The sequence below is a fragment of the Camellia sinensis genome, chromosome 5 (assembly GCF_055761805.1).
Source record: "Camellia sinensis isolate YWXY chromosome 5, ASM5576180v1, whole genome shotgun sequence".
NCBI lineage: Eukaryota > Viridiplantae > Streptophyta > Magnoliopsida > Ericales > Theaceae > Camellia > Camellia sinensis.
The window spans coordinates 172592529-172604146 of NC_138965.1; the positions used below are offsets into that span (position 1 = coordinate 172592529).

Here is an 11618-nt window from a genome sequence, read left to right on the forward strand (position 1 = left end):
ACTAACTGAGACATCAACTATATCAACACCGCGTGCACAAACAACCCTCAACATATTCAGAAAATCAATATTATTTCGAACCATACAATTCGAATGGCCCAAAATAGAATATGAAATACACATAGTCTCAGGTTTCAAATTCTCCCATGTTTTACACAAAATGCCAACCAATTCCTCAAAATTCAATTCGCATGAAACATTAATGACAATAGTATCATTCCCATATTTGCACAGCAACAACACTGCACTGTCCATTAAAACTGAAACAAAAAACAACAAAAAAAATCACACAAACACTTCACAATAACAACATAAATGTCCAGAGAAATTTCTAAAAATTATAATTTTCTCTGAACTTAAAATAAAACTCCAAAGACATCTACAAACTGATATTCACCTTCAAGATGATAAAAAACAAAATCACAGAAACTTAATGAATCACAGAGAAATTTACTGCTAACAATTAAACACAATTATAGAAAAAAAATCACATAGAATACAAGTCCAGAAAAATACTTTTCTCTGAACTACAAACTGAAAGTGAGTAACAAACTTACAATTTTCTCTGAACTACAAATACAAGTATAGAGAAATTTATGAACTTACATTCACTTTCTCATATTCTATCGCCATTACAAACTTCTAATAATATGTCCATATGCACTTATAATTTCCTCTGGACTACACAAACAATAGTGCAGAAAATGAAATTTCTCTGGTTTGAAAAAACATAGAACACAACTATAATTCATCAGCATGTTGATAAAAAACAGAGCACCAAAAATGAACTCTAAACATCAAAATCACCTACACTGTCAACACTATCTGAAATTGATCAAAAAAACAAAGAATGAAAAATTAATTCCAAAAATAAAAATCAACTCTATCAAACTGGCCTCTCTCTAAACAAAAATAAAAAAATACATTTGGAATCTAAATCGAAAACAAACCTAATTCAACTCAACTCAAAAACCTACGCGATCAACACACTGTCAACACTCTTTCAAATTGATTAAAAAACAAATAATAAAAAATTAATTCCAAAAATAAAAATCAACTCTATCAAGCTGGCCTCTCTCTACACAAAAATTCAAAACAAATATCAAAATGCATGTGCTATCTCCATCGAAAACAAACCTGATTCAACTCCACTGAAAATCTACGCGATCAATACACTATCACACCACTGAAATCTCCGACGAAATCTCCAACAAAATCTACACGATCGTAGCAATCTTTCTCGTCAACTCCACTGAAATCTCCGACGAAATCTCCACCATAAAATCTCCACTGAAATCTCCGACGAAAACTCCGACAAAATCTCCCCTTCAAATTCGGTTTCCAAAATGTATCAGTTAACTCAACCATATAATATTCAAACAAATTTATGTTATAAAGGAAGGGTAATTTAGGTACTTTATAACCTAAAATAAATTTGAGAGACCTAAGCCATCAAAACATATTATAAAGGACCTCTCCTCATATCAAAAGTAGAGGAGGGACCTTAGGCCAATTTTACCTTATTATTATTATTATTATTAGTTTGATCCAATCTATAGAATTATTCTATTCAAAAACGTATTCAATCTAGTCCACTGAAACGCTAAGGCCGTCTCTATCTCCAGCTTCCACTCCAAACAAGTTTGTGCATGCCACTATCAAAAAATAATATAAAAAAGTTTGGTTAGAGATTTAAGAAGATATTTGAAAAAAAAAAATTAATAAATAAATAAAATAGATAAAATATGAATAAAATATACATATATGTCACTTAATTATATATATATATATATATATATTTTTTTTAAATTTCTCAACCAAACACAATATTATTCTCTCAAATCCCTTCTCCACAACCACACACAACATTGGTGTTAGTCCCAATCAAGACTGGTATCTAAAGGGTTGTTTAGAGTGTCCTAAATAAGTGAACTTTTTGTCTTTTTAAACTAAAAAATTGAGAAAAAAATATGAATTTTGGGTTAATTTTTTGATTTTTTATGAAAAAATGTATATTAAAAAATTATATAAATTAGTGTGTACTGTCTGCGCAGGCTGAATTGATGATAAGAAATACTTGCCTACTTTTCGGGCATTACATTGAACGGTGTTGTTCGGCCCGCGAGGACCATCATGGGTCCTGTTTTGATAATCTGGACCGTTCAATGTGTAGAACTCGTCGAGTACTATATGTTTATAAAAATCACGTTGATCGGATATTGATAGTTATCTGATCGGATTAGTTTTTTTTCAATTGTTAACTATAACACCATCCTTTTTTATACAAAACTGATTTGATCATATAGTTAGCGATATCCGATCAACGTGATTTTTTAGAAAGCATATAGTACTCGACGAGTTCTACACATTAAACGGTTCAGATTATCAAAACGAGACCCGTAATAGGCCCCCACGGACCGAACAACATTGTCTTGTGTAAATTTGTTGTACACCCGTATGTAATTTGTACTGGGACAAACATCACTGTGTCATACATTCATGACTTGTACTTTGCATCAATTTAAATTTATTTTTTTATATTTTTAATTTGTGCATAGTGATAACTTTTTAATTTTTTAAATAATTTTTTAACTTTTTATCTTTTTCAAGACATGCCAAACCAGCCCTTAAATACAACCTGATATTGAGATATTGAGACTGAAGGCTATAACATTGGTTCAATTGGATGACATTTGTGGTGACCAGTGGTGAAAAATCTATGGTAGGGGTAGTCGTTACACTTGATGGAAGGAATCGATGATGGCTCTAATGGTGAAGAGTGTCTAGAAGTGGGTTGAGAGGGAAATGATATGGAAGGTGACGAGGTGTGGCAAATTAGGTCATTCCATTTATTTTAGAAAGGTAATATTGTAAATCACCATTTGCCGTCAACCCCGTTTACGACACGGGTGTCAGTGTAATTTGTGAAACATGAAGGGAAAATTTATATTAAATGTAAACTTCAGGGATGTAAATGTAATTTACCTTGAATTGAATATAATTATATTAAAATTGTAAAATTTATTATAATTTTTTTAAAATTTCATAAAAGGTGAGAGTAATTTATCCAAATATATAAGAAGTCTTTTTTGATATGGGTATATTACATTGACACCCTCTAAGGTTTGTCTTTAATATAAATATCATTCTCACGTTTTAAAAATTACATCTCCTCCTGAAGATTTAAACTTTTATTATAATTTAATCATTCCGTTAGTCAACCCTTAAGTTAACTAACGAAAAAACTAATATAAAAAATTAATTTTTTTAAATATCTATTTTACTCTTATTTATCATATCCTTTTCCCTTTATCTTCTCTCACTCTAATCTCTTTTAAAAAAACAAACCAAACCCACCATCAACCCTCTACCTCCAAACCCACAATCATCCATCTTGCTCTACCTTCACTGTTACCCTCATCAATATAAATTCTAGGACAAAATTCATTATTTAATGTTGATACCAAAACATCTTTTAAAATAAAAATAAAAATACTAGATGAGTAAAGAAAATTTGTAAGAGATTACAAAAATTCATTTAATACATATATTATTATACTATTAAATATTTAGGTAATGATATAGTACATAAACTTTTGTGGTGTTAATTGTCGCAAATATTATAACAATTTTCAGCCATAACTAAACAACACATAAGGTATAATCAAATATCTTTTAAGTTGTAACCAAAATAATGTTATAATTAATAATTATAACTAACACCATAATAGGTCACAACTAAAGACCACGAGTTAGGCTTATAAAATTTTTCTAAAAAGTAAATTGTTTGTCAAATTTATATATAGGTAATATATAAAAACTTTTTAAAGAGATTATACATTAATGATGAGAAAAAATTATAATAAACATAACTTTAAGGGTGTCGATGTAATTTACCCAAAATTAAAAAATCAACCCACGGCTTGGTTAAATAGTGACACTTTCTGTGACTCTAGTTTCTCACTAACTAATCAATGGATGGAATTCAAAATTTTCTGATATTGTAATTTTGATTTTGACATAAAAAAAGACACATTTCTGATCCATTTGGATATCCACATTTTGTTGCTATGACTACGCATATAAAGAGCTGACCTGTCTGCTTATCTGTGCAAGCAAAGCAAAGCAAAGCAAAACGATCACCTGTGTGAGTCGAGTATACATAGAGAATCTGTATCTATCGATTGCAGAGCAAGAGTTTGTGTTTGTGTTTGTGTTTGTGTTTGTTTGAGCACGGAGGAGAGAGAAAGTGGGAGGTTTGCGATGGAGAGTACTCTCAAGGACAACACCGTCGCCGGCGGCGTTGAGGACATGTACGGTGAGGATCGGGCCACCGAGGAGCAGCTCGTTACCCCCTGGACTATCTCTGTTGCCAGGTTTTGTTCACACTTCACCTACCGATCATCTCTTCATGATTGATGATGTAATTTGATGTGGTTTTTGGCTAATTCTTTCTTTAGTAGACTTGTAAAGTCTCGTATCTCAGTCGTTAATTTTGAACGAAACGGTTGAATTTGTTGTGAATTGATGCGGCGATGGTTTGGATTTTGCTGGATTTGAACTTGTTGATTGCATGCAAAGGCTCTGATTTTGATGTCGTTCTCTGATTTTGTAAAGCTTCCGTGGCGTTCAACTTCGATTAAATTTTATTTATTTATTTATTTATTTTTTTTGACTTCCGAAATTATGATTTGTACTGATCTAAAATAAAAGCAACTCAGCTTTTCTGTGGACCGGTCCAGTTCAGGAGGACCGTCGACCCACCATATGCCCCAAATCGGGACCGTTAATTTTGTAGTATCTTATGTGTAGATTATCCATACAAAAAAATAAGATTGATCCGGGAGTTTTAGCCAATTGATCGAACCATATTTGTTTAAAAAAAAAATCAACGGCTTGTTTTTAAAGTTATATTTGTTGTTCATTGTTTTGAAAACAAAATCATGTACTAGAATTATCTGATCAATCTTTTTTTGTTTTTGCTTTTTTTGGATGATTTACAAAAGATCAACCGATTCAATAATAAAAAAAGAGGCCTATGATGGGCCCACGACCCGAACAGGACTGGTCCAGTGGACTGGACACAAGTCTCGAAATTTTTCTCCCATTCATGTGTCATAGACCAGAAGGAGATTTTCATTCCTTGTCTACTGTTTCCAGTTCCAATATTTTCCATGCCACAACAATTCGAAATAGAGAATCATAATTGTATAATTGTACAATTGTATATATATGAAGGGACATAACAGGATTTTGTGGGCAGGGGGCCAGATTCAATATACCGTGTACTATATTTACAGTGTATATACAATATTTGGATTGCTGGATTGCTAGATTTCTTGTTATTGGAAGTATATGTACAGTATTTAGATCACTAGATTTCATAATATTGAGATAGATAGACAGGGGAGGGTAATCAAAGGGAGAAAGTTGGGAGAGAGGTTAGAAAGTGAAGAACTAAATCAGAATGCATATATATAACATATAGTATAGAAAAGGTGGAGAAAACTATGCATCTTTTTACAGAGAAGAACGTGCCAATATCCGAAGATAATGTGTGTGTTGATATACTACCACTCAACAGTGTATAAGTAGTATTTTGCACACCTCATTATCTCTATTTAGTTCTGGTCCTGTAATGTATATATACATGTATATTTGGCATGCTGCCATTGTTGATGATCATTGTAATGGTCTTCCATCACTAATTTGTCTTCTTTTTCTTTTCCCCTATTTTGATTGTGTGCTCCAGTGGGTATTCTTTATTAAGGGACCCACACCACAACAAAGGGCTTGCATTCACTGAGAAGGAGAGGGATGCTCATTACCTGCGTGGTCTGCTTCCACCAGTGATGATGAGTCAAAAGCTTCAGGTTAACGACATCAACTTTGTGTTTTGGATGCTTCTATCTTATCACCAGTTATCATTCTTGTTGAAATTTTCTCATTTGACTTATCAGGAGAAGAAACTGATGGAAAATATTCGCCAATATCAAGTTCCACTGCAGAAGTACATGGCCATGATGGACCTTGAGGTGCCTTTTTAGTCTACATCAATCCCCAGTTGTAAATTTGAAGCTGATTGGTGCATATGTGTTGCATGCTTAGATGCTGCATGGATATGAATTGATTTTGTTTTAATTAGCATCTGCAGGAGCATTTACTCTCATACATATGCTAATTTTGATATTTCAGTTGCCCTTCAATCTTCATTTCCCATATCATTGTAATCTCTCTTGTTCTGTTCTTTTCCCAATGTCATTAGCTTTTTTTTTAATTTTTTTATACCCCTTTTCAGTGTGTGTTACAAACCGCTTTTTTTAAATTTTTACTTGAAAGAAGGGATTCTTGCTTTAAGATACTAGAGAAAACAAAAGCATGTAATTGCATTTAATGTAGCCTTTGAAAGTAATAAAAATGGATGTCGGAGGTGGGAAATTTCTGTCCTTGTTGTTTATTATATTTTATTTATTTTAAATCTTTTGTTCTTTCTAATTGCTTTGGTTTACAGGAGAGGAATGAGAGGCTATTTTACAAGCTTCTTATTGATAATGTTGAGGAACTTCTTCCTGTTGTCTACACTCCAACTGTTGGCGAGGCTTGCCAGAAGTATGGGAGCATTTTTAAGCGCCCTCAGGGTCTTTATATTAGCTTGAAAGAGAAGTATGACTTTCTTTCAGCTGTACATGTTGCCTTTTTCACACCTCACGTTAGCAGAATCCTCGTGCACTAGGTCATTTTTGTAAGAAGTATGTTGCTTTTGCAGAGGAAAGATTCTCGAGGTATTGAAAAACTGGCCTGAAAAGAGCATTCAAGTTATTGTCGTGACTGATGGTGAGCGAATTTTGGGACTTGGGGATCTTGGCTGCCAGGTGAATGTTCATTTTCCATTTTGTTTTAGTATATAGATAATTACCTTCCAAATGCATAATTATTTTTTTTGTTCATCAGCCAAATGCATAATTAATTGTAAAAACCAGAAGGTAGAGTATTTACATGACAGTTTTTTCAGTGGTTCCTTGTTCGCATTAGTTATGGTACTAATCTAATACATATTTATCTTCTTCCTAGGTATTAATTGGAATGTGTCTGTCTATTAATAGGCAGGCATTTAATTCAGATGGCCTGTTGTGGCAAACGCCTGTTAAAATGCATTTGTAGCTAATAACAAGCTTAATTTTTATCAGGGGATGGGGATACCTGTTGGAAAACTGGCTCTGTATACAGCACTTGGCGGAGTTAGACCTTCTTCGGTAAGTGTCACCAGCAAATCATATACAGTTGTAGATGCTCATTTTAGTATATCTTATTTGAAACCTTTACTACAGTACCGATGAAACTGTGTTAATATGTGTGTTTAATTTTCGGTACTGTGTCAAGAAGTAAATGCCATGCTATAGTAGTCAGCTTGACCATATAATATTGATTGGTTTTAGCACTATCCTCTCCTTTTTACCATTTTAGTAACGATCTGTTTACTTGCCTGTGCAGTGTTTGCCCGTAACCATTGATGTGGGGACAAACAATGAGCAGTTGTTGAAAGATGAATTCTACATTGGGCTCAGACAAAGGAGGGCAACTGGGAAGGTCCAATAGTTTTAGCATTTTATTGTGTTTAGTTACAAGCATTAAGATACATTATGTAATTCTCTTTAATACTGAGGCAGTTTTGTCAAATTGTATTCCAGGAATATTATGACCTTCTTCATGAATTCATGACTGCTGTCAAGCAGAACTATGGTGAAAAAGTACTCATACAGGTGGATTTGCATCCTTAATCTGAAAAAATTTCAGGGCCTGATCTTGTTCTTGCAGTTCTAATGTTGGTTTGATTTGCTACCAATGCTTTACAGTTTGAAGATTTTGCAAACCACAATGCTTTTGAGCTGCTAGCGAAATATAGTACTACTCATCTTGTCTTCAATGATGATATACAGGTATGTGATAATATGGTCATCTTTCAAATAACCTCGAGGAATCCCATGTTCTTGTCTCAAGTGTTTTTTTCCCCACTTTTGCAGGGGACAGCAGCTGTGGTTCTTGCAGGGCTTGTTGCGGCACTGAAGTTACTTGGTGGATCCTTGGCCGAGCAGACATTTTTATTCCTTGGTGCTGGGGAAGTGAGACTCTAATCTGTCTTCCTTCTTTTACACTATAAACCTATTTTCCTCTAGGGGCCACTGGACAGAATTCCATCTCTTTACTCAAAAATGTCTCTCACTTCTAGTTTCTTCCAGTTGTTTTCAGTACACTCCTGATTCTGATATAGTTTTGCATTCACTAAAAAACATGAAAAATAGGGAGAGAAACTGAAAGAAAAAAAGAAGAGTATTCTAGGGAAACGTGTGTGTTTGTTCATTTCTTGCCTTTCCATTTTGTTCTTTACCTTTTTTCAACTTTTTTCTTGGGCAGTTCTAATTTTTACGTATTTTTTTGATTCATCTCTTTCCTGGAGTGATTGGTTCTGTATGTTATATCAAGCATCAAAAGAAGAATTCATTATGAATTTTATCTCTCATTTTTTGTCCTCTGGAATCGCAGGCTGGAACTGGAATAGCAGAACTTATTGCTCTTGAGATGTCAAAACAGGTACTCAATAGTACCAATTTGCTACCATATGCATGTTGTCTGAGAGTTATTTCATTGGGTATAACATAGATCTCTCTACGTGGTGGTTGGTTATTCTCTTCTTTTGTTTTTTCCATTATAGAGCAAAGCTCCTTTGGAAGAGACCCGTAAGAAGATCTTTCTTGTGGACTCAAAGGTAGTGAAAGTTCTAGTCAAAATTTCTTGCTTAACATCAAGTGTTGACTCTTTTAGGAATATATTCGTACTTTTCTTTTCTTATCAAAAGAGAATTCAATTTTTTTTTTTTTTTTTTTTTTTTTTTAAATCTTATCTCTTGCAGGGATTAATTGTTAGTTCTCGCAAGGATTCCCTTCAACACTTCAAGAAACCTTGGGCTCATGAACATGAACCCGTCAAGGATCTTTTAAATGCTGTCAAGGTTTGATGAATTCCTATTATGTCTAAATTTAATCATAAGAAGATAATTTGGAGTGATTTTAATTTTTCTATTTCATTTTCAAATGTCATCAGGCTATCAAGCCGACAGTTCTAATTGGATCATCTGGAGTAGGACAGACATTTACAAAAGAGGTGATTGAGGCCATGGCCTCATTCAATGAGGTACTCTCTCTCTCTCTCTCTCTCTCTCTCTCTCTCTCTCTCTCTATGAACTATGTTTTCAGCTTGAAGTTAGATTGTTAATGAATGGCATGCAGAAACCTGTCATTTTGGCTCTTTCCAATCCAACCTCGCAATCCGAATGCACAGCTGAAGAAGCTTACACCTGGAGTCAGGTACAAATAAACATGAAGTTTCTTATCTTATATTTTCCATTACGATGCTTTAATGCAAAGTGATGTTTGATTACACTAAATATTTTTATAAACTAACAAGTTCTGTTTTTCCTCTGTTTTGAAATAAGGGCCGGGCAATTTTTGCCAGCGGAAGTCCATTTGACCCAGTGGAATACAAGGGCATAGTTTATTTACCTGGCCAGGTTCTATAACTTTTACATGACTAGTTTGTCGTGCTGTAGCCTCCTTAATAAATGTGGACTGGACATTAGGGCTGATTTTCTGCCTTCTTTTGGGATCAATCCAGGCAAACAATGCATACATTTTTCCTGGATTGGGTTTGGGTTTGGTCATATCTGGTGCAATTCGTGTACACAATGCAATGCTTCTGGCAGCCTGTAAGTACATTACATTAAGAATGATAGGATCCCTCATAAGTTGAATGCAGCTTCCTTTCTGATTAAGATTCCTTTATTTGGTTTGATTTTATTTTATTTCAAGTTATTTTGCTTTATTTGTGACTTTTTTGTCCCTTTCCTCTCTGGCCACATGATGATATGTTTCCATTTATGGTTGGGGTAAATAATTATGGTGAATAAGTGAATTAATAACAAAGACTTTCAGGATGTTTAAAAAATGTTTTGATATGTTGCCTCAGATTTCATTAAGAAAAAAAATTTATTAACAGAGAATACTCGGTGGGTTTAATTCCCCTGACATGTAATCTGGTTCCCTCGATGTGTGAAGAATAATGGAAAACTTAAAGCAAAACCTGTTGAATTACAGCTACTTCTATGCAATGGACATGACAAATGGGTAGATTGGTTTGCACTTGTATCTTTATCGTCTATTTTCTTTTTGGCAGCGGAGGCTTTGGCTGGGCAAGTATCAAAAGAGCACTTTGATAAGGGTTTGATCTATCCACCGTTCTCAAATATCAGAAAAATCTCGGCACATATTGCTGCTAATGTAGCTGCTAAAGCATATGAACTCGGTGAGTATCATTTCTTGCCATATTTTTGCTTTGGTGTTGTGGTTGGCCCTAGAAGCCCGTGTTTATTTGATAAAATTACACTATTTTGTAGGTGTGGCAACACACCTCCCTCAACCTGAGAATCTGGTGAAGTATGCTGAAAGCTGCATGTACACCCCCAATTACAGAACCTACCGATAAATTTGTCAGTAAAATCTACAGCTTGTAGTCATATATGTACTTCGTTTCAAGTTCTGTTTATCTTCTTGTTTGGTGTGCCTTTCCTTTTTCCTCAACTTTCCTGGTAAGTCATGGTGTTGTAAGCTGTAGCTACGAGCAACCATGATTTTAAGAGTATGGGTTGATTCAGTTTGAAACCAGTTGGTTTCAGTGAAATAACAAGCTGTGGAAAGTATGGAGACGACCCTGAGACTGCCATGTGAAGTAGTGTCCTGCCCTGAGGATTTGCAGTGCAGTGCTTCATTTCTTCATTCCCAGGATGTGTTGGTAATTTGTGTGTAATTGTAATGCTAATACTGTGTGTAATGAATCAAAGCCTGTGGTCTTTGGCCATTAGGCTGCAATGGTATCTTCACCATGGATATATTTTCTCAGTTAGCAAATGTTGGTAATGGCGTAACCTGGTGGTGGTTTCAATTTTTTGAAGACTGAAAACTATTTTTTTTAAACAAATTTAATGGAATAATAATGAAAAATACTCTTTATCTCTTTGTTTATTTTGCAAACCTCTCCCCAACCCATTTCTTCACCCTGTACTGCTACCTCTGCCCTCCCTTGCCACCACCCCCACTTCTAGCCCCCTTTTCTGCCCACCCTCCACCCCTCCCCGACACTTCACTCCCGACCATTACTTCCTTACCCACCTTTGCCATTCCCACCCGACCGAACACCGCAGACGACCCGAGCCCTAATCACCGACGTCACCCAAAACCCTCCAGTTCCTCGCCATCACTCCAAACCTCTTAATGACACATCTGCAAATTCTAAGAAATGCGAGTGGCATACGTGTGAAGTGTAAGTCAAATATGTGTGAGGTGCAAATCTGATATTTGTATGTCCAATATGTGGGAGGTGCAAATCTAATATTTGTGTGGTGTGAATGAAAAATGTGTGGGTTTGTGCACACGACTAGTCACTCTTAAAAAAATTCTGCTTGCTTCGAAAATCTTGAAATTTATTTTGGGCATTTTATTGATACCTCTCAAACATTATTACGAAATAATTTTTAAAAATTCAATTCTATTGATTCGATAAATAAAAAT

At 34.6% G+C, this 11618-nt stretch overlaps 1 protein-coding gene across 1 annotated transcript; it reads left to right on the forward strand.

Annotated features, from left to right (window-relative positions):
- Positions 1–3933: 3933 nt before the first annotated feature.
- Positions 3934–10949, forward strand: LOC114297608 (NADP-dependent malic enzyme). The gene is made up of 19 exons (XM_082870451.1): positions 3934–4376; positions 5753–5873; positions 5961–6035; positions 6512–6663; positions 6767–6872; positions 7188–7253; positions 7492–7587; positions 7689–7760; positions 7854–7937; positions 8022–8120; positions 8542–8589; positions 8711–8764; positions 8909–9007; positions 9100–9189; positions 9285–9362; positions 9491–9565; positions 9670–9760; positions 10228–10356; positions 10448–10949. Exons 1-19 carry the CDS (start codon positions 4264–4266, stop codon positions 10534–10536), a joined length of 1737 nt encoding a protein of 578 aa, XP_082726577.1. The 5' UTR covers positions 3934–4263; the 3' UTR covers positions 10537–10949.
- Positions 10950–11618: the final 669 nt, after the last annotated feature.